Source organism: Accipiter gentilis, chromosome 28, assembly GCF_929443795.1.
Source record: "Accipiter gentilis chromosome 28, bAccGen1.1, whole genome shotgun sequence".
Classification (NCBI taxonomy): domain Eukaryota; kingdom Metazoa; phylum Chordata; class Aves; order Accipitriformes; family Accipitridae; genus Astur; species Astur gentilis.
Window position 1 is genome coordinate 13,118,674 of NC_064907.1, and position 22,449 is coordinate 13,141,122.

General features: G+C 43.0%; 2 protein-coding genes across 2 annotated transcripts in view; one reads left to right on the forward strand and one right to left on the reverse strand.

Annotated features, from left to right (window-relative positions):
• The window catches only part of RAB4A (RAB4A, member RAS oncogene family), a 471,873-nt gene that overhangs the window by 396,978 nt on the left and 52,446 nt on the right, over positions 1 to 22,449 (forward strand). The gene's annotated exons all lie outside the window — the stretch shown is intronic.
• Positions 977 to 22,449, reverse strand: part of PGBD5 (piggyBac transposable element derived 5) — a 71,049-nt gene continuing 49,576 nt past the window's right edge. Inside the window, exons 4-7 of the mRNA XM_049831369.1 lie at positions 20,070 to 20,250; positions 13,064 to 13,261; positions 7,019 to 7,124; positions 977 to 5,493 (exon numbers count right to left, since the gene is read on the reverse strand). Coding sequence (XP_049687326.1) covers positions 5,298 to 5,493; positions 7,019 to 7,124; positions 13,064 to 13,261; positions 20,070 to 20,250 — 681 coding nt within the window. The 3' untranslated portion in view covers positions 977 to 5,297. The remainder of the gene's footprint in view (positions 5,494 to 7,018; positions 7,125 to 13,063; positions 13,262 to 20,069; positions 20,251 to 22,449) is intronic.

Here is a 22,449-nt window from a genome sequence, read left to right on the forward strand (position 1 = left end):
AGGTTTGGGAAGAACATCAAGTACATCAAGTAGCACTGGTGATAGGCTTGGATTTGAGCAGATGATGATGTGATCTGTCTGTGCAAAATATCCCAGTTAATGAGAGGCCAGATATATACATGTTTTGAGCTTAGAATTCCTTGCCTTTGTGAAGTGTTGCTAACAGTCCTTTGACACTTGAATGTTCTCAACCAGATTGAGATGAGCTCTTGTTTTACAAACAACTAATCTTACATCAGTTCTAGCAACAAGAAAGTGCCGTGGCAAACTCCAACAGAGATGGATGGAAGACTTCATATTCCATCTGAGCCTCAGTGACTTTTCTCAAGTCAGTCTTAGTAATTATTTGACTGAATTTCACATTGATTACTGGACTATAGTGGAGGTTCAGATTCTCCATTTTATCTCTTCTAGGCAGGTTGGGCTGCTATGTTTTATCCAGTTTTCTCTTGCCTTCAGTGCGATTTGGTTTTGACTCATAGTGGCCTATATGGAGCAAGAGAACCTGTGCTGACAAAGTCCCACAGACCTTACTTCAGGGTGGAAAAACATTCAGCATGCTTTCATTTCTAGTTTGGAAAAGTGCATTTGAACAAGAAGTACGTCACTGAAAATGCAGAACGTAGACGTAAATCAGCAGGAGTGCAAATTCCACTTTACAGTTTCATCACCCCCTTACCTGTGCTGTGCCTTGGTGTCTGATTAGGAAAGGGGAAGCTCCTATTTGAGGAGCTAATGATGTCTCATGAGTGTCAAGGTTGTTAAAGCACTTTGCCATCCTTGCATGGAAAGTAGCACAGATGTGCAGAATTATCATCACCCCACTCATCACTAAAATCAGCTCCAGAACTAGGGGACTAAGACATGTAAGACTGAGATATTGGAGGCTTCTTTCAATACTCACCAGCTCAAGACAGACTACTAAATAAATTGTGGAAGGAAAAAAACCTCTGCAGCCAAAAAAAAAAAAAAAAAAAAAAAAAAAGCCACAGAAGTGTAGCTGGAGGTAAAGAATGGGAATGTTGTTTTGAGTTGCTGTCCTTAATGTCAGTCTGGAAACAGCTAAATGTATTTCTCTCTAGAAATTGTCTGAAGAAAACAACATTGTACCCATTAGGGACACTGAGACTTCTATAAATTGGGATTCTCGGACTACCTTGTAAATGTAGAAGGGTTGGGGCTAAAGAATAGAAATGGAAAACAGAGATGAGATTTCTTTAAATTGTGCCCTAGTGTCAAGTGCACAAATGGACCGAAGTAAAAAGTGGCAGTTTCTGCAAGCCCTTGAAGCATTTTTCAACTGAGATAACAGCAGTGGAAACCACAGAGGCTTCTAAGCTCTAGTGAGTGTTCTATTACACACCAGGAAAAGAAATGTTTTCCAAGAATGGATTGTGGCACGACAGACATTTCTTGAAAGCATTACTGTGCATAGAAGGTGGTCAGTATGTCCTACTGCTGGTCTCAGTTCTTTGAAACAAAGTTTGCATACTATAAAGAAGTAATTTTCAGTTTTCAGAAGTTTTTTTTTGTCTGGAAAAATTTAGAGATGTGACCTCTGTGACTTGGCTGGCATTTCCACTGCACTTCAGCTACTGCTGAACTTTAAGATCTCTTACCCAGATTGTCTCAAGGCTACAACCCCCCACCCCCCCCAAACAACCCCAACTTGCTATCATTTCACAAGCCATTGCACAATTAACACACACGTGCACACTATAACTAGCATCCTTGCACTACTTTGAGACTAACCACCTCCTCCCCCCCCCCCCCCCTTTTTTTTTTTTTCACTTTAACTAGGGGGAAGCCTTAATGTTACAAGCAGGTAGGGAACCAAATCTGAGTGAGCCAGTTTGCAGTAAAGGAAATGCTACAGAAGCTGAGCTGCAGTTAACAAACTTTTGCCTTTTAAAAAGTATTCAATTTCTTCCTTAATTACTTTGCCTCATTTGTAGTAACACAAAGAAAGTGCAAGATGCTTTTTCAACAAGGAGAAATCTTAACTTTCCCCAACCCTATCCACTCCTAGTCAATAAATGGAGAAGATGAGGTGGTATAGTCATCTATGGATACAGACTATGCTTTGGTGGCTTTTGCTTGTTGGCTTCGAGAGCCAAAAGTCAGGCATTTTGTACATATAAATATATATAAATATTTTTGCTTACTTATGGAATGTTTGTGCATGTTTAGGGCACCAGTTCAAAATGATGAGGGATGGTTAAGGCTAAGAAAATGAAATTCATTGCAAAGCTATAATTTTGTCTCCATTTTTCTCCTTTACGAAGGAGACTAAAGCATCTTCCCTGTAATAGTTAGCCACTGTGTAATCCCCCGTTAATACCAATTCTAGGGAAAACTACTCAGGACCCAGTCCCTGAGGCAAAAAGCTAGGACCTCATGATTTTAGCTCAAGTAATCCATATAAATAACAGCATACATTTGTGGAAAATTAAACATTCCAAAGCCTTGGACCTACTGTCACCTGAAAAAGAAAAGGCATTTTCTGTACAGGATGGCCTAGATCCAAGCCTTTAAGCATACATAGTAACGTAACAATTGGCCAAGGACTCCAGATCTATCTCGGGGGGCTACGACAGAGCTGGAGAGTGCTGTGCTCGCTCCTCAGAAGAGCCAGGTGGCTCCGAGGAGCTCCTGCAAACCTCCCCATCCCTGCTGGGAGTATGTGCACCTTGCAAATGCTGCACCACTGCAGGGCAATGCAAGGAAGCTGGGCTCCCAGCAGCTACTGTTCATTCAAGCCATCCCACCAGCAAAGTTCCAGCCAGACCTTTCCTTTCTCCCCCAATTTTGACTACTGTATAAATTCACAGGACGTAATGAACTTGTAGCTACTCTTCTTATTGCAATATAGGCTGGCACTGTCTGAAGCAAGGAGCAATAAGAACGCCAGATGCCTTCAGGTACCTCTGTGGAATTCCCTAAAAAAAGGAAACTGGGGGCTTATATTGCAGAAGGTTTTTTTTTCATGCCTCATCTCCCCCTTTGATACTTACAAGACTGACAAGACCCAGCCACCCCACACGCTGAGTCTAAAGAGGGGTGGTCTCCATCCTCTGCAGTGCCAAGAAGTTTTGAACTCATCCTTGGGCTCCTATGCAGCTTGACATTGCCAAGGACTAGAGTGGTACAAACTCTCCTTCCTTTTGAGGCTAGGAGGTCTCGGTGCACAAGGTTATATCCTTCCTGCCACGTTTCCTGGGTGGAGACCTTGTGGACTGAGAAGTGAAAAGGGATGCTTAGGAAACCCACTGCTGTACACTGTGCAGCTGGCAGGCAGGGCAGGCCATGGGGGAAACAATGCCCAGAGAGAGAAAGGTATGAAGTTGGCCGTCCCCTTACTCTCCCTGCAACCAGGTGAGAGCTGCCTCTAAGTCTACGCCAAAAAAGTAAGACTTTGGTGGAAATAGAAAGATGGCAGTGCAAGGATGCTCTTTGGGCTAGTCAGTAATTTACTGACCTCTGCTGGATTCTTCCTCTGGTGTGATTTACATGCTATGCATTTGCATATCACATAATGATGAAATCTGGGGAGTTCTCAAATTTGTATTGGTTAGCCTCTATTGCCGCTTGCCAGACAGACACCTATAACCTGGTGAGGTTTACACTGATAAAGAAATCAATCACTCCATTCCTCTTGAATCAATCAACCTAAGTCATTCTTAGGTAAAACTTTTCAGGCTTGGGGACCTAAAACCAGCTGGTCCTCTAAGCAAGATGGTTTCTGCCCTGTAAGTTAATGCAATTCTGTTTGTGTCCATCACTGCTAACCTTTAGAATACAGAGGGGTTTGCTGATTGAGTAGTGGACTGAAATCAATAATGTGTAGAGGGCAGGGTAGTATTTGACCTCACTGTTGATTCTCCCCTGTTTCAATCATACCTCTCTCTCTCGGCATTGTTTTCCAAAGCTTCAGCGACCTTCAGACTCCACCAGCACCAAAACACGGCATTTCAGCCATGGGCACCAGCTCAATGACGATGCTTGGCCTCTACAGCGTTACTCAGAACAGGAGAACTCTTTGGGCTTGCTCTGTTTTTGTGAGGTTTAAGGGCTGGTTGCAACCGGACTTCTTTCTTGTTGTAAAACACAATGCTATGTTATTTTCCTAAACATGTAATCTGCTTAATTACAACTACTGTGACAAGCCCCGAACTCTAACAAGAAGAATTCCTACAGAACACCCTGCAGTGATAATGGGAAACACACTGCTATTAGTGACTTATTTTTTTCCTGCCAACTGTGTGCCAAATGAAGTTCTAAAATGGACCAAACAAGTCTTGACAGTTACAGAAGGAAAAGAAAGAAATTATTCTTCCTAAGAACTTAACAGTCCATTACATTAGATTTTTAAGCAACATTTAAGATACAGTTGAAATCAAGAAAAAATAACATTGTTATACTCTGATTTCTCACGTGTACACTGACTGTGGCAGTTAAGAAGTCAGGCAGTATTACTTACTGGTTTACTCACTGTTAATACTTCCAGTGTTATTCACTGTTTGTTTGCGTATAAAATGTTTTGTCCTGGTTAAAAAAGAAAACCAATGTAATATATTTCCATTTTAAATTCACTAATGTATTTGGTTTCTCCTAATTTTGCTGTGTTCTTGCTGGGATCAAATTGCTTTACATTACATTAATAAAAACAAAGAAAAGAAAAAAAAGACAGAAAGAAAAAGTCTTAACTGGTCCTCAGTTCCTGGCTGCCTGCCTGCAAAGGTTTTGTTTGTCAATATGCTTGCTTCAGTGTTCGTGTATCTGAACTGCTTCGTTTAGCACACTGGGAGGACAGCAGCGAGGCCGTACAGGATGGCAGGCACTCTCACCCACAGCCCATGGTGTAGACTTACGTTTTTTGTCCCAGGATTGAATAACTCCAAGTAAGGTACAGAGTTTTCTCTAACACCCGCCTAGGGCTGCTGAGCTACGTCAGCTTATGACAAGCTCTTAGCCCAAGAAGAACTTTACAAGATGACCCTGTTGAACAGATAGTATTGAGATGACGACTAACTTGAGTCTGTTTCTGGTGTACAGATTCCCACAGGGCATTCACATATGCAATTCTGTGTCAGCTTTTCCAGTGGCACTTTCTGCAGGACATGTATACATCCAGCTGCTACTAGGAACAAAGTTTCCACCTCTCTAGTGGCATCACTTGGCATTTTTGGATAAGGACAGCACTGGTGGTGTCACAAGTTCCTTGCTTGGCCGTTCCAGGTGTGGTATCTTCTTCTGCTTACCCTCCGCCCCCTGCCTACGCCACCAAGAACAATGCATCAATGGGAGGGTGAGGTGTCTTCCAAGCCCAGAAGCTCCTTTACAAGTCTTTCACCAAACTGTGCGCGGCTATACCTTGTCACATGGTAGGCCTCTGACATTTTGTAGAGGATGTAGGCATTGTTTATAGCGATGCTGATGGCAAACCAGAATACTTGTTGCCAGGTCTTGTTTGGTTTGTGAGAAATGAAATACCTAAAAAGCCAAGAGAGAAGGGGAGGTAGAAGCACTGTTCAGCCAAACACTTGCAGCTGGGATGCAAGAAATAATCCCAGACAAAGATTCTGCAGTCACAAAGGGAAAGCAGGCCCAGGACTTAACGCCTAGTGCAAGTATCATCTTAAGAAATTTTGTACAATGTATTGGACAGTCATTTACAGTTAAGTTACTCAATTTTGGAAATTTCTAGTAGTGTCTAAAAGAACAGACTTCCTTGCTCTCAGAAGCAAAACCTCAGCAACGCTCTCACCTCTGTACCACTCCACGTAAGTAAGAGTACCGATACAGAGTCCTTGAGCTTACCCATGACAAACATCCACATGATGGGAGCTGTGGGTCTGAATCCCTTCAATTTGTAACTAAAAAAAAAAAGCCTCAGGCACGTTATGTTACGGTTTAGGGAAGATTGCTGATGCTTCTCCTCTTGTTTATCTCTATTGCGAGCACAGAATGATTTCTGTTGCTGTCAACAGTAGGTGGGAGGATGTGGGGGTAGAGCCAGAGCGTGCAGGGCTGGTATGTGGAGCACCTCTCCATAAGGCAGAACTAGGAAGGACTGACATCTTTATATTTAGGTACTGACAAATTCGAGGACTGCCAGAATATTTGCTCCTCGGTCACAAGATTTCCCACTTTCCTACTTTCACTTTTTTAGTAACCATTTACATCTACTACCTCACCTCTTTTTCGTATTGATTTCCTCAGACCAGATCCCAGCATCGGTCTCCAGCAACCACCTCCTCCTCTTTCATCCCTCTACTGAATTCTTGCTGCCTTGCCCAGAAATGGCTTGAAAAATCTGTGCTGCTTTTTCTCTCTCCTCAATTTTAGTTCTCAAAATTTTCTGCACTTCATTGCTATTCCCACAGCCAAGCTTCACCACTGCTATTCTTACTCGTTTCTGTTTCTCCCTGCTACATTAAGAGCTAACACTGAGGACTCTAACTGGAATTCAGAAGCCAAAAGATCTACATTCTGCTCTCCCAGATCATCTAGATCAGCTGTACATCCACAACTGAATATCCTTTTCTTCTGGCTCCAGGTGACACAAATATCACAGGACAGATAATCACCTAAACACCACCTGCTGATAGAGGTGGAGAGATGAGCTAGCTTGCGAGATCTGTGGGGCTGGTAGACCCTTGTTGAATTCTCTATTTAGCCTTCAATTTGATGCAGCCAAGAACATCAGCCTGCTGGCTCAACTTCCCAACACTTCTTAAAAGTAATTTACAAGATAAGAACATAAGTCCTAATTTTTTTTTGACTGGTGGATGGGTAGATAGAGCCAAAAACAACACTAGCAATACAGCTCCTGCCCTTGTGCAGAGCCAGCTTCAGATCTTTGACTGAAACAGGAGTTTTGTCAGAAATTAATTCCATGAAAGCAGGATTGGGCCCTCAGCTGCAGCTCAACATGGAGAACTTAAACATTGCAGCAACAGAGAAGGAGTGAAAGAAATACAGACAAACACACATGCACACACATACTCTTACTTACTTGCTGTATTTGTCATCATATTTGCAGATATAGCTAAGGTGAGCAGCAAAGGCTTCAACTGCCAACGGGCATGGAATTTCTCCGCTTTTTCTCTTAATTATAACTCCTGCATCAATTAGAAACATAACAGTTTTAAATCCACATCATAGGTCTAGCAATTAGAAGATACAGTTTCTTTATATGGTTTATTATAAAATAAACCTTATTGACAGTTTCTGCCCTAAAACTGGGAAGTTATCTGTAACAGAGATGCTAGTTTCATATTTTTTTTTCATTGGTTGTACATTGAGCAAGTGGAAGGGGAAGAAGAGGGATCATTTTTTCAGCTGGAAATGAAAAGCGTTAGATAAAAACACTTTTACCATCTGTTCAGAAAAAAACCCATACATTGCCATAGTGCCCCAGTAGCCCCCTGCAGCCAGGATTAGTCTTCTCTGTTGGTTCACAAGGAGTTGTGGTCACCTCTAGAGCTGTGACTTGCTATTTTATGCTTTGAGTTCCGAAGGACCCGAACGAGTCCTCTGAAATTAAATCCTTTGCTTATCTCCACGCATGGGGGCCACTCTATTGGGTGCGAATTGACAAAGAAAAGAAAATACAGTAAGAAGGAGCCAACTGGCTAAACCCAGTCAAGACAGCGGTGATGTTGGTGGGTGAGTTTAAAGAGCCACAACCACAATATCTTTGAAATGAGAAACAGCCTGATTTGCTGCTGTAGAGAGCCAGAGCTCAGATGTACGCTGAGGTTGCTCAGTGGAGCTAAGCACACATTTCTCTGCCTGCAAGTGATGTTTCCTGCCCTGCCTGGCCAGCTGGCTAGGTAATTCAGCTCACCACGGGGGATGATCATCCTGCCTACTGCAGAAATCTGGGGTAAAAGGCAAGAAGTCCCCTGCAGCTACCTGCCAACCACTCTCTGCACAAAGATGTGGTGCCTAGAGCAGGTTACTCCAAGAACGGGCCCCATTCCCTCACGTGGTGCATCTTTGACCTTGCCTTCTCCAACACTACAGCAGTATTTACGAGTCCAATGCTCTCTCAAGAAACTCCCCTAGCTCTTCTCTGATTTATTGCTCCCGTCCTCCATGTTTTCCCTCTCTGGGGCGGGGGGAGCTCCTTATAGGAGGGAAGGATGAGTAAAACAAACATAGCATAGGAGTCTGTTCCCTAACATTTGACTTTACGTCCCTGGAGGGTTTGATGGTCAGCTCTCCAGGGTATGGACCACCTCTTGCTCCATGTCCATGGCACACTGTCTAGTGAGGATCCCTGCTCTCTCCCAGGCACAATGCCATTTTTCTCCGGGTCTAGAGAAGCACAGGCTTGGTCGCGTCCTTTCTCAGCGTTGTTTCAGTACAGGTACAATTCTGGGCTTTCTCATTTCTCAAGCCTTCAAACTCTCATTGCCTTCCTTCTTCCAACTCTTTTACAGTCATCCCTAAAATGCTCCTCACGTTTTGATTACAGACTTCACCATTTCATTCCTTCAGCTGGAAGTCTCATTCCATCCATTACCTCTGTCAAGCCCCCTGTGCTTTCCTAGCTGGCAGGCTCTATTTTGAAGCAAGACTTATGACACATACTAAATGTCATGTTACAGCTGAGCCATGCAGCAATTTATTTAGGGTCTTTAAAGTCTGATTTTTCAAGAGTCCAACATGATATCACCTCTAAATTGTTCAATACACTCTCCTTTCACCTCTGCCTCCCCAAGCTGAGTGTAACTGTAGCCCAAGGGGAGGGGAAAAACCCCAATCAAATAAATAAATCCTTCATTACATTCACATACTTATTACAGTGCTTTTTTTATCCTTTTAATGAGTCCGAGAAAAATGTGGCCAGCATGAGGTAAAAAGGGCTGATATACCACCAGCCTGCTGCATCAATGCTGCAAAATCATTTGCCGTCCCACCTGGGCAGGTCAGGAAAGGGTAAGGATGTTCCTGGTGCCAGCATTTTACAAAATATCCCCTTCTTTCTCCTCTTTCTCTCCTCTCTTCCCCTTCTCTTCCTTTGGAGGATTTATATTTCCTTTGCGTTTGCTTTGTATTCAAAATCCTTAAAAAAAAGCATTGCGGTAGCAGCTATGTGGGTACCCTCTCATTTTCTATTGTATTCCGCGTAACATTCCTCTGTTTTGAGAATATAAATTGCTTTATAGGCAGATTATTTTTATAGCCTTTCCTAGGCTTGTTTCATAGCCATAGGCCATCTCTCCAGGGAAGACAACTGCCAGAGCTGGGTCGTTCCTAGCTGCGGGTCTCTGTGGCAAGCGGTCCCAAGCCAGCTGAGTCACCGGCACCATCCGATGAGCTATTTCCCCTCCTGGTCCTCCCCCAGCATCGCTCTGTTCCCATCCCTGGCAGCACTCCAGGGAACACACCGCCTGCGCTGCAGCCGCGGCCTGCCTTTGCCTGCGTGCTGGAAGGGGTGCTGGCTGCCGGCCTCCATGCTGTCACTGTGGACGGGCATCAGCTTTTGGGGTTGGGGGGGGGGCGGTTTTGGGGTTTTTTTTGTGTTTGTTTTTTTTTTAGTTTTTAAGCTGTATGCTCATCAAGCAAAGCTTGGGAAATACCACCCCAACTGAAACAAGCAGAAAGATAAAGGGGTATATTAGTTTGTTTCCCCAAAACCCTTATTATAAGCCAATCTGTGATTTTTAGGAGCTAGAATCATGTTTTTTAAAAATGGAGCCTCAGTAATACTAGCACGTTGGCAAACACTGAGATTGCATAACATAATATAACCGAGGGGGCACTGCATGTTCCAAGTGCTATATGGCTTTTCATCAGGACTTAGATTTGTTACGGTTCTTTATCAGAATTGCAGACAGTCAGCGTTGTACAAAGTCTAATGTTCAAGGTCTTCCCATCAGAGTCCTCTGGCCCCAGCCCCACTCTCACCATACTCGGACACAACCTCCTGAACGTAGGGGTCACGAAGGACACATGGTTAAAACCCTAAGCTTCTCTGTCCTAAACCATACTTTATAACATTACACTTCTTTCCCCAGTCTTTCCAGTCCTGGGCCAATCTCACAAGCTGATTTTTTCAGGAAACTAGATTGTCACCGGACACTCCTCTCTCCAGCTTCTCCTGGGCTAAGAACCACACAGGGACTTACACAACTGCTTCATACAACTGCGATGCCACCACAACATCTCCCATCTTCTCCCAAGTCACTTGTGAGATGCCAACAAGGCATCTGCAGTTCTTTAGCCCTTGCTTATGTGACCCAAGCTTTGTTTTCTATCCTTAGCTATTGTACATTTAGCTTTTAAGTAGAGCTGGTTGGTGAAGAGCAGCTGTGAAAGCTCTTCTCGGAAAGAAGCTACTTCTTAAAAAAATCTTGGGTTCAACAAGTTTTTGCTAAAGATGTCATTCTGGTCATCCTGCTGTGCAGCAAGTGAGGTTGCTGCCTGCTCCATCCTGCTTCATGTGAAATATAGAAAAGATTGTAGTTATTTCTAGAATATATTAATGGAGATGCCGGGAAAGCGGGCACCAGATCTACAGTGGAAAACCAAAAATGCAGCCTTGTCCCACAGATGGGGAGTACATACATAACCTGCTTTAGAATCAGGGTAACTTTTTACTTTCTGGGGATCCCAATCTCTTTTGGCTTCTCAGTTCTTCTGTAATACAGGCACAAGGAAAAATTAAACTCAAGTTAAAGCTTATGGGAAATTAAAAACCCCACTGAATTTTGTTCTAGGCAGAAACTTCATACTTGATAGCAGAGTAAGCAGGACATTTTTGCAAGACTAAAGGAATAAGACTCATGCTTTAGCATCTGAGATGATGTATTATGGCATGTTGGTTCAAAACATCCATAATAAATAACCTGCTGCACCTAAGAATAGTATTCATAGATCAGCTCTGACAAGTGTACTGCCCTCCTGGTGCCTCTGGCTTGGGTGGGATTTGCACTCCTAGTACAGGCAAGATCTACCTTCTCGACTTTGCTTTAAATTGCAATAAATAGCTCATTATTAGCTACATCCACCCCTTTTCTCATCCTAAGTTTTGTTTGGACCATCTCTTGCTTTCTGTTTTTAAGGTTTTCTCTTCACAGCCTCCTCCACCCCCGTCAACATTTACGCTCAACCAAGTGCAAACACCCACCATGCATTGCCAGGCGATCCCACTGGTACCAGTCTCTGCCCAACTACCCAGCGTGGGTTTTATTCCCCTTTGTCCCTACCTCCTCTCCCGTCTAAGACATATGCTCAGCAGCTCTGTGCTACAGGCTTGCCTCAAGGAGCATGGATTCCTCCTCTTCCTCCTCTATATTTGCATGCCTTAGAGGAGACTTTGGTGGTCCAGCTTCAAGTTGGTTTAAACTAGCTTTGCTGCACTGCCTTCAGAGATGCCAAATTAGAGGCAGGCAATCTGGTCTTCTGCCTTCCTACCGAGTCTCCATCTGTTCCCAGCTCTCCACTAGAGACTCTCTTTCCCCCCCAGCACCACTCTAAAAAGCCAGTCTCTGTTTTCTGCTCTGATTCACGGTGAACTATGATGTCAACTGTCCCAGCCAGCATTTGGTGAGCAAATGTGTTGGGCAGGTCTTGCCCATCACACAAAGGTCCTCATCACTGGACGTTAAGTTACCTCACACACGCAACCTACAATCCCATCTATGCCAAAAGAGACCCAAGATCAATCACAAGCACAACAGCTCACACCTCCGTGTGCTGCTTTTAAAGGATGCTGCTAGGGCAGAATCTGCTTTCTCTCCTTCTTTTAATGGGGCTGTTAACACTGATGTTTACAAACAGTATTTTTTCTAGTAATACTTATGAATTATAACCAAATGGTCCAAGCTAGCCTATAAAACCCAGGTGACATGTAGTGATAACTCTCGTCCAGTTAGTGCAGTCGAATAATCTAAATCCAGCAAAGTGCACAAGGGGAACAGCACAAATCCTGATAGTGAAGGCCCCTCATGGGGAACAACACTGCTCCAGGGACTGGTTTCTGCAGGGTCCCCAAAATGTCCTATTTCCTTCACGTACATATTTTCAGCATTTGTACTCAGACACCAGTCCACCTGCGTCACCAAGTCTTCATTCTGCTGGGGTGCCCAGCAGAATTCTTTGGGATCAGCCATGCTTTGCTAAGGTAACGAGCCTTGTGGCAAGGCACTGAACAACACACTAAGTCAACTTCTCAGCTTACCATACAGTAATTCAAGGCCTTAACTTTGCTTCTGTAGCCTGTACACATGAGAGAGTCACTCAGGATTCAGAACATGAGTGTACAAGATGCCTTTGAATTGGTGGCTTTACATTTAAAGGTTTAGGTTATTCGTATTTGTCTCAGGCAGTTATACATAAATCTGAATAATAAAAATGAAAATAAACTGAAACAAAATTTTCACTTGAGGACAAATTTCAAAGAGCTAGTTAATCATATTGCATCTTACAGAAGTTTCCAAACCTTCCTAAAACTATCTGTATACTTTCAAAAAGGAAAAGATTTCAGTATCAAGAAGGTCTTGCAATTATTTGGACTATCCAAGTTATTTGTTTTGGTTTCTTTTCATCAACTGCTAAAACCAATTTAACATACAGCAGGAAGCCTTAATCGTATTCACTTCTGGCAAAAAGACATTTGTTTGTGACTAAGTTTTTACTGGATAAGATAAATTAATTGTAGGATCTGCTCAGAGTTCTAAGTACACCATGACATTTATTAATTTTTCTGTAGCAGCAATCCTGCAAGATGCTTTGCAAATGGAGTTATACAACAACCATCTTCCCTGCTCTGACCATCAGTAAAGATATAATCTTTATGCCTAAAAGGATACTGCCTCCACCAGCTCAGGCAAAGGAGGCTGCATTAGCAGTAGGCTTTTAACCTTTGTATGGGGAAAAAAGAATAGCTGTAGGAAGACACAAAAGGGAAGTAATCACTACTGCTACTGTTTATCTAGGATATTATGATCAAGCTCTTTGTTCAGGCTTATTATCAAACTCTGACTCATTTTGCCTTGTCACATAAAGCACGTGCACTTTCGAGATGAGCAGTAGGAATGTTGCTTACCTTGTTGAACCGGTGAATAGGCATTGGTCAGAAAACGAAAGTGCCCTTTATTGTACCAGCAGATCAAGGACATGTTTCCCTTCATTCTTATTCTGTACTGTCCTCTGGACTGGGGAGTTTCAGGGTTGTTCAGCATGGATGGAGGTAGGCCTGTGCAGTCACTCTTCCTGGTGCTCAGCAACCCACAGCAGTAAATCTCTGCATGTGAACAAAAACATTCCCTATCAGCGAGCCATTGCACGGACCCAGAAAGCAAGAGTAGTGGAGCAAGTCTGAATGACCTGACTAGAGGAAGAGCTTGTCCTACAACTTTCTCATCCAACAGATATGTTAGCCAACTGTCCTTCTCCTGTAATACCAAAGATTCGTGTCCTACATGAATGTGTCTGGAAACTGAGACAAGTGCAGAAAGCCTGCTCTCTTGGTGAAAGGTACTGACACCTCCTGCACAGTCATGATGAAATGACAGGGAAAAGAATTCAGGGTATCTTGCTAACAATAACATCTATAATCTGTGTAATAGTCTTCACAAGCTTAAAATTGGACTGAAAAAACCCGCTGACAGTGATATGTATTATGGAACAAATCAGAATTTATGATGCAAGAGAGTCTTTGATGTTTAACAAAGAGAATAAATCGTGGAGGGAGCGGGGAGGTAGGGAAAGCTATAGCATCTTAGATGTTAGCTGAAATAAATTCTCCTACATGACTCCCATGATGCTTTTAATCACACTATACATAGCTGACAAACTCTGGTTTAATCTACTGCTTCACTGTGCTGCCCAGTTCTTGAGTTTCACCTCACTACTCCTTGCACCTCCATCATCTGGTTAGTTAAGGAAATGCTGCTTAAGCAATTAAGAACCACTGAAACCACTGGTTGATTTAAAAAACGCATGTGCCCGAAGGATGGAGAAGATGGAAATACAAGTTCAATGAAAACAGATTTTAGGAAAAGGAAATAAACCAAACAGTGCCCTAGCTGAGTGAGCACTGATCTTGTCCTGCACAGACGTCAGAGGCTCCACAGGCAACACATTCTGCTGTTCACAGCTTCTTGGCCTTTTCATACATGAAAGAGGCAATGAATAAAATCTAACACCACAAAAAATGCCTCAATGCAGCCAGGTGGGCACAAACAAGGTTTAGAAACAACATTAATAACGACAATGCTTGAATTTGTCATTAGGCTGTGAAATAAGAATGGCCTGTTTCTGTTAGTCCAAGAGAAGATCTTCTTGATCGAATTAATTGAACTCAAGGAAATCTTGGATGGAAAGTTCCTCGGTCTCCCCAGGTTAACCCACCTGAGTGGAAAACAACGATGGGCATGGAACCAGGTGACATCTGTGCACATCTTTCATATGAGGCTGGTGGTAGTTTAGAGCTCATCTGTCAGCTAAGTCTGACCAAATTTTTCATTGTGCTGAATTCTGCACATTGCATAACTGGATATCCTTACAGGGGAAATGCTAAGTCAGACTACAGCATCTGGCTTCCCCTGAGCGCGTTACGTCTGTTCTTGGGTTTCCATTTATGTGGCTCTTCTGCCTCTGTCTTTCTGGAATGACCAAAGCTCTTAAGTGCAGGTGAAGCCTTTGTCCTTGGTTCTCATAGTGCCTGGCATTGTGACCATCCCCTCAACAGCTCACAGATACTACAGGAATAATAATATAATAATTGCTAATACTCATAGATTGGTCCAGTTGCTATGGGCAGGTCTACAAAGGGGTAAGGCTCTTTCATCAGAAATTTAAGACACTTATGTCAGAAGAAGGTCAACCAACACAGCAATGGGGCAACTTCATTCTGAAGGAGTAAATCTGCACTCCATCCGTTATTTCTAATGAATATATCAGTCCCTGGAAATCTGTACATTCCTTCCACAAAAGACAATGAGAAAAGCCTGATGGCAACAGGCTTACAATCAATATAGGAGAAACTGCACCTCCAGTGGAAGGCTTTTTAAAAATCTTTTCTTGCTAAGAGGAACACAAACAGTGTAGGTCACATACCTGCAAACTTTGGCATTAACATAGCAAACTTTTAGAAAGCTTTTTTCTAGCCAATATTAAGAACTTCCTGCTCTGATAACAAACAAGCCTGAGAAGAATTTCCTTAGCTGTCTAAAGTTTATGACTCACTGAAAGGTGATACTTACTCTCTCCAGGAGACTGCAATGGTTTAAAACCAAGCTAATAACTACATTATTGTGCTAGAGCTTCAAAATAGCAACAGCCATCTCTGAGATCCCTTAATAATTAATTGTAGCCTTTCCTTTAGCTCAGGCAATAAGCCTGCAGAAAGCTTCCAGCAGATGCTTCGCTCCTCATACAGAATAATGGGAACCATTTCCTCTCTCAGGAACACACTGTGTAACGTTCCTGCTGTATAGCCTAGAAAAGTGCAGCACTTCTGCAGATTTACTAGCATCTCTCATCATGGATGACGCCCTTAATCTGTAGAGTTTTTTAAAACCACCCAGTTACTATAGCAATAGACACAATAAAAATTATGCCCATCTGGCTCAATGAAGTTTTTGTGTGTAATTAAATTGGAATCACAACAGGTGTTTGCCACATATACAGGAATCGGTGGAGACAGGTTGTCCTCCCCTGGTCTTCTTAAACTGTAACTGCAATATAAATGCCTACACCTAAACTAGCTTAGCAAAGATGAGGAGATGTGGTGTAGTCACCCAAGATTCATTCCCAGGGTCTCCTGGCCTTGCAGAGCTTGTGCTGAAGCCTGCTTCACCACATATTCATTAGTACCATTTGCAAAGGCAGCCAGGGTCGAGCTAGTTCAGGCAAAAATAAATACACATTCTGCAATCGTTTATCCTGGATGCAATGCTGGGTCAAGTCAGAGCTACGGCAACAGGGGGTCCTGTTGTGGGAAGGAGGTGAGAGCTTGCTTTAGTCCATGTGCTGGAGTTGCGGGATCCTGCGAAGCTTGTGGGAGTGCCATGGTTGCCCAGGCTGCAACTCCTGCAGCTTTGCCAACCCCTGAGGCTTTGCAGGACAGAGCCAGCTGCTCCAACTGGTTCAGAAAGCACAAAAGGGACTTTCGGGGGTCATATGTTTAAGGGAAGCATGGGACACAGGGCTTTAGGAGGTGCTGTCCTCTGTAATGGAAAACACTAATGCTTAGAGGGGGAAAAAGGAATATGCACTATGAATGAATGTCGCAGCAAATAATGACAGCTGTCTGCTTGCAGAACAGAGAATTTGGGACATTTCAGTGCAGGTTTCCAGTTCTATTCAGAGGCCAGAGAAAGAAATGCTTTGTATGGTCCCCTGAAAAATAAAAAAAAGAGGTCTATTCAGGTTTTGGGTTTTGAAAAAGATCAAAGTGACTTGTCTTATTTTCTGAAGTTTTCTCAGCTCTGGGTATCTTCATAGATCTTAGGATTATGTTCACCAGCATCCCTTTATATTACTAGGCACTTATTCTTTCCTGTGGTACAGCGAAGGTGCTACACAGCAGGCTTTCAGTAAAGAACACTGTGGGTTTTGCAGTAATGCCTGTGTGTGTTAGGGTTAGGAAAAGCAAACGATAGTTAAGGTTCCACGAAAGTCTTCACAGGATGACAGGATCCTATAGATTAAAGGATAATTCAGGTTAGAATGCAACTCAGGAGGTCTCTAGTCCCATCCCTGCTCAGAGTAGGGTCAGCTCTGAGGTCAGACAGCGCTCCTCAGGGCTTTATCTTGTCTGGTCTTGAAAACCTCCAAGGACAGAGACTGCACAACCTGTCTGGGCATCCTGCTCCACTGCCCTCAGGAAAAACCTTACAACTAGTCTGAACTTCTTTTGTTTCAGCTTATGTCTGTTGTTTTTCGTCCTTCCATGATGCACCACCGTGAAGAGCCAGCTCCATTCTCTCGATAACCTCCCTAGGGTAGCGTAAGGCTGCTGTTGGGTCCCCCCAAAGCCTTCTCTTCCCAGGCTAAACAAGCACAGTTCCCTCCCCATAACAGAGCATGTGGTCCAGGCCCTGGTCAGGTTGGTGGCCTTCTGCTGAACTCACTCCAGTTTATCAATGCCTTTCCTGTACTGCGGGGGAGTGTTGTGCAAAACTGTGCTAAGTAGGAGGCAATAATCACCTCCCTCGATCTACAGGCTACCCTCCTGTTAACACAGCCCGCGGTAGTGACGACCACCTTTGCTGCCAGGGCACTTTGCTGAGTCATGTTTGACTTGTTGGCTACCAAGACCCCAGGTTCTTTTCATCAAGAATTCCGAGAGGAACTAATACATTTTTAGTGGGTGCCTCTTTCTAGATTTTCCAGAATTCCCTGTAGTTCCCTTAAATGTCAGTTTAGGTTCCCAAAAAGTTTACAGTTTCTAAGCATTAGATTATTTAAATCTCCCCCTATTTCTCTGTTGATAGTGTCCCCCCCCCAACATAAAGCAGTTAAGGTCAATACTGATTGTTTTTTGTTTTCAGTTCTCGATGGGATCTTTCTACCACTGATCCTGCTGTAGCCCAGAAACTATATTTTCTTGAACGAGAAAAGTAAATTCGTCAGTTTAAGAATGGGTCTTGAACTGTCATGAGCACCTGAGCATAGATGCTTTTCAACAGGCTCTCATGACACTTCTTGATCATGGTGTGGCCCTGTTCAGATTTAGTCGGCTAAGCCACATACCATAAAAAGCATTAAGGTCATAGCTGAGGGTGACTGTAGGATACATTAGGAGAGATCTCTCTGCTGAGTCCAGGCTTCTCTGCCTGCTTGTCCCCAAACATACTGCTAAAGCAGTAGGATCCCAGCAAGTGCTGGCAATACATTAGCTGCTTTGCAGTAGAGTCAATAAACACCATCATCTCCTCCGGGGCTCTTACTGAGTTCACCACTACCTGACATCTCTAGCATCTCACCTCTCCCAGCGTCTCATAGGCCTTCCAGTTCAACATCCCCCTGCAAAACCTCTGAGCTAGCTCCTAGTAACTCATGGCAAACACAGACAATCCCATGGCCTTAGTAAACAGAAACAATTTCACATTCTCCTTGTGATCTTCTTTATATAGGAGTGCCACACTATTTTGCAAAGCCAATAAACCTGCTAGCTTAGTGTCGTGTCCCCCCCACCCACCCCATAGCTTCACTCCTAGGAAGGTGATGGTATGTACCAGATCTGAAATTTAATTTTGGAAGCAGCTGTCGAATATCATAAAAAGTCTCATGAAGCCATATAACAAATCATGAAGCAAACTGAAATCTCAGTATAGCATTAGCCTATTTGATCAGATAGTAAGTCAAAAAACATGCTTTAAAAAGACATTACTGAATTTGCTACCTGCTAGAAACTGTTAATTTGAATGATCTGTTCAGTGTAAAGACCATGAATAATTCATCTCTGTGAACAATCGGAATTATCTGTAAGTAATAAACACTCAGCTGGTTTAGTAGCCCTGCGTCTTTTTCACTGGGGTTATGGACCAACTGGGTCATGCCATTTTGTCTTTATCCTGCTCCAGCTGAGCATAAAGCTCAAGTTTTTGTCTGCCAGTCTCTACATGTAAACCTGACACGCCTCAGGTACTAGGAGCATGTGGGTTATCCTCTACCTTTTTTTGAACCCGCATTTTGCATCATTGCTTTGGTAGTCTTAAAAATGTAATGCTTATAATCAGCTGTGAAAAGAGTCATTTACTAAAGAACAGTCTCTGCTCAGAGGAAAACTCCAGTACACTCTAAATATGCTTGACTTCTTTCCCATTTGGCTATTTGCAGCATTTGGGAAACCATGACTCTTGTGTGAGAATATGGCAGTATTCCACTGTACCCTGTGAGCTTCCAGCTTACCTAAAATACTATAGGAGCTAAGTCCTGCATGGAGCTCAACAGAGACAGCCCTCAGTGCCAGCACAGTCTAAAATGCTCAGCTACAGCACTGGTGCAGCTCACTGGCACTCTCGTTCTAAATGAGAATCAAGATATTGTCTCAATTCCCAGTCTTTCGCCCTGCTTTGGGCCATGTTTCATTAATATAATGCTTTACGTGGGTTTAATTTTCGCAATGCCTAAAAACCATGCCAAAAGCAAAACTTGGTCGTCAGTGGTGTGTTGAAAAGGGAAATGGCCCCGTAGCCTTCTCATATGTGATGCATAACGGCAGCCTCCAGTCTTACTGGGGCAAAGGACCTATTCTACACACCACACCGAGTCTGAAAGGCCATGCTGACTGAAAAACGAGTGGAGAGTTACATTGAGATGACTTGTAACTGTCAAGAGTGCAGGAGCCTGTAATTCAAGGGGAGTCACAAGTTCTCAGCATTTCTGAAAGCAAAGTAACATGTGGCTTTTCCACACCCAACATGAGGGGGCATTTGACACAGGGGATGACCTGGGATTACTCTCTGCACTAGCAAGAAACTGGCTGGGAGAGCCATATCAACAGACATTTTGCTGGCAAGTGTGTTTTTGCTAATGTAGAGTTTATTATGCTTTCAAAACTAAAAACTGCCCTCCCAAAGCATGTTGATACCAGCAACTAAAGCAAACTTTGCTAAGGCTTTTGCAATGCCATAAAATGTCATCTAGAGAAGTCACACCTTTAACAGGTATTAAAACCAGCAAGCACTTCTAAGACACACCTTTAAAGATTCATGCCATCCCTAGTCTTTCACCACGGGAACAGAAAAATCACAGGCAGCTAGGAAATCCCTTGAAAAGTCCCCCAGGCCATATAGGAGATTAGACCTCACATTTCTAGGGCAAAGAACAAAAGCAAGGGCTTTAATAACCTTATTTAAAGTGTTTTTACATCCTCATTTTGAACTTCAAGAAGGCTTGAAGAGGAAGATTTGAAGAGCAACTTAGAAAGCCCTCTGTATAGTACCTTTTCATGAATGAGAACTTTTCTTAGAGATGACCAACTTATCTATAGAAGGAATTGAAATATCAGTGAAGCCTTTTGGGAGGTTTTTTTAATTCAGTGGCAGGAGGCCTCTAGGTCTGTCATCACTAAACCCAGTGAGTCACCCGATACACACCTTGCTTCTCAAATTCTTCAAAGAGATTCAGGCTGGTAATGCTTGGGCCAGTGAAGATGATGTAGTTCTTCCCAGAGGCGTTCTGACAAAGGCTTTTGGCCACCATACTGTGAAGCTGCGGTTTGTTCTTCAAAGCATCCAGCCCGTCAGCACCACTCCCTTCTTTGAGGTGGACATAAATCTTAAACAAGAAATGGTAAGAAAAGTCAGAAGGTTATAAGGAATCCAGAGGGAGCAGATGCAATTGCTAACATACCTGCTCAGCTCAACTGGAGACAAGCTGAGAAACAAGGCAGCAGATACTTTTTATAAACTGCTAATTAATCTAAAGTCCCTTTCAAGGGGCTGTTACTTTAAAACCACCTCAGGTTAGCTGGCACAGCTACTGATAAATACCACGTCCTTTGCCTCAGCTTAAGGGCTTCCTGAGGTTCTTTGTCACTGTTGTGCAGTTTGAAGATTGTTTGCTTGGCAAGAAAAGACTCCAGTCATAACTGAGATTATGTGTTGTACTGAATCTGCATAGGCTTCAATGCTGCCAGCAAAAGGAGAGCATGGGAACTTCAGTTTCAAGAAAGGCCCCTACAAGATGACCAGAAGGAAACGGCCCATTAGCTTCACTGCAGTGATGTGCAGATTTATTTCTGTTGGCAGCAACCCCTAGGCCGTGATGCAAGTGTGTGTGCACCCCCATAAATGAAAGGAGCCAGCAATACGCATACCCAACCAGCCAGCACATCCTCACCAAACTCGTCAGGCACAGAGCTAATTCTTAGATCCTTTACTTAGACCACAATTTGGAGACAACCCACCAAACCAGATTGAACCAGGAAGCAGGGTACAGCGCAATAGGCTGCTGTTAATAGAGAAATGCCTGGCTCATTTGTAGCAGGCTGCAGTAGCTTTAGCGTGTATCCTGCTGCAGTACAGTCCACAGTGCTATGCATTTCAAGAGAGCTGTCACCATCATCCGTAGCATCTGTAGGTGGACATACATGTTTGTGTTAGAGTGCAGGAACATTTATCCCTTAGTAATGTGACTATAATTAACCAAATACCGTCCCACCAACTGAAAGAGCACTGAAGTAAAGCTATTGCTTCATTCCTACAAGTGATCCCTCTAGAAGAGGAGTCTTCTGCATTGTCATGCAGAGGGAGAGAACAACACATCACCCTTCTTTTTGTACACAAGCCTTTGATTTTATTTCCCTGACGGTATTTTACAAGCATAACTTTCACCAAAGTTGAACACCTATTAAAATCGGCTAGGCATCTGACCTTCATCTTGTTCTAAAAGTCAGCAGAAATAACCTGCTGGAAAGAGAAATGAGAAGAAGCAGACACTGTGCTCAGTCACTCAAACAGCACTGTAACACTATGGAGCTTGTAAAGATTTAAAACCACACACAGATGCAAATTTTCTGAAAAATTTGCTCAGGCCTGCCTTCACAACTTTGGCTCTGAAATACTCAAGTCTTTTAGGAATTCCAGAAAATTTTACCTGTTAGAGAAAAAACTGAAACTTGCTCAGTACTTAGGAGCAGGGAAAAGGATTTTTGCCTTGTCTGTTGGAGTGATGGATCCACAACGAGCTTTTCATAAACTTATTTGACACCTCAACCATCCAGAACATACAGCATTGCCTTCCTGTATATGCATCTGTTTCTCTTACCAACACACTCCTTCATAAAGCAAAGTTCATCACAATGCTCAGAGAACAAAAATGCTCATATTTACAGTAGTGCTCCCAGTAATTTATCTCAATGATCTCAGAGAAGAAAAAAATTCAATTAAACAGCTTCTCCCTATTTTAGATGGTGTATCTCCTAGCACTGGCATTCTAGGCATATTAATGTAATATTCCCTAGCAATTCATGCATCGTAGAACAGACCCCAGAGGAGTGTGTTATGTAGGAAATCTCTGAGAAATAAGACATAATTTGTATTTTGAAGTAATTGACATGCTAAACAAAGATGTTGGTTCAAGGCGAATGCACACTAATTCCAAAAAGAAGTACAGCATATATTAAAAGGAAGTCTTAAATATACATTATTTATCTTAAAAAAAAAATCTCTATTTTGATAGAAACAGTTTCCAGATGAGGACAAAGGCAGGAATGTTTGTAGACTCCCTGATCATGCTCCACTCACTTTTGAAAGCTGTCAAATTTGTGCTTTCCCCAATGCTAAGGCTGAGGACTAGCTAATTATGATAAGTCATTTAGGTTATTAATTAGGGCTCCAGAGAGCAGCTTAACAGTGGAATGCATACAAAGGGCAGACTGTTCCAAATTTACAGAAAAGGTATTTCATGATTATGGGCATCGAAATTAAGATTAGGGTACTAGTATGACAGCGCAGAGACCACACATCAAGCCCT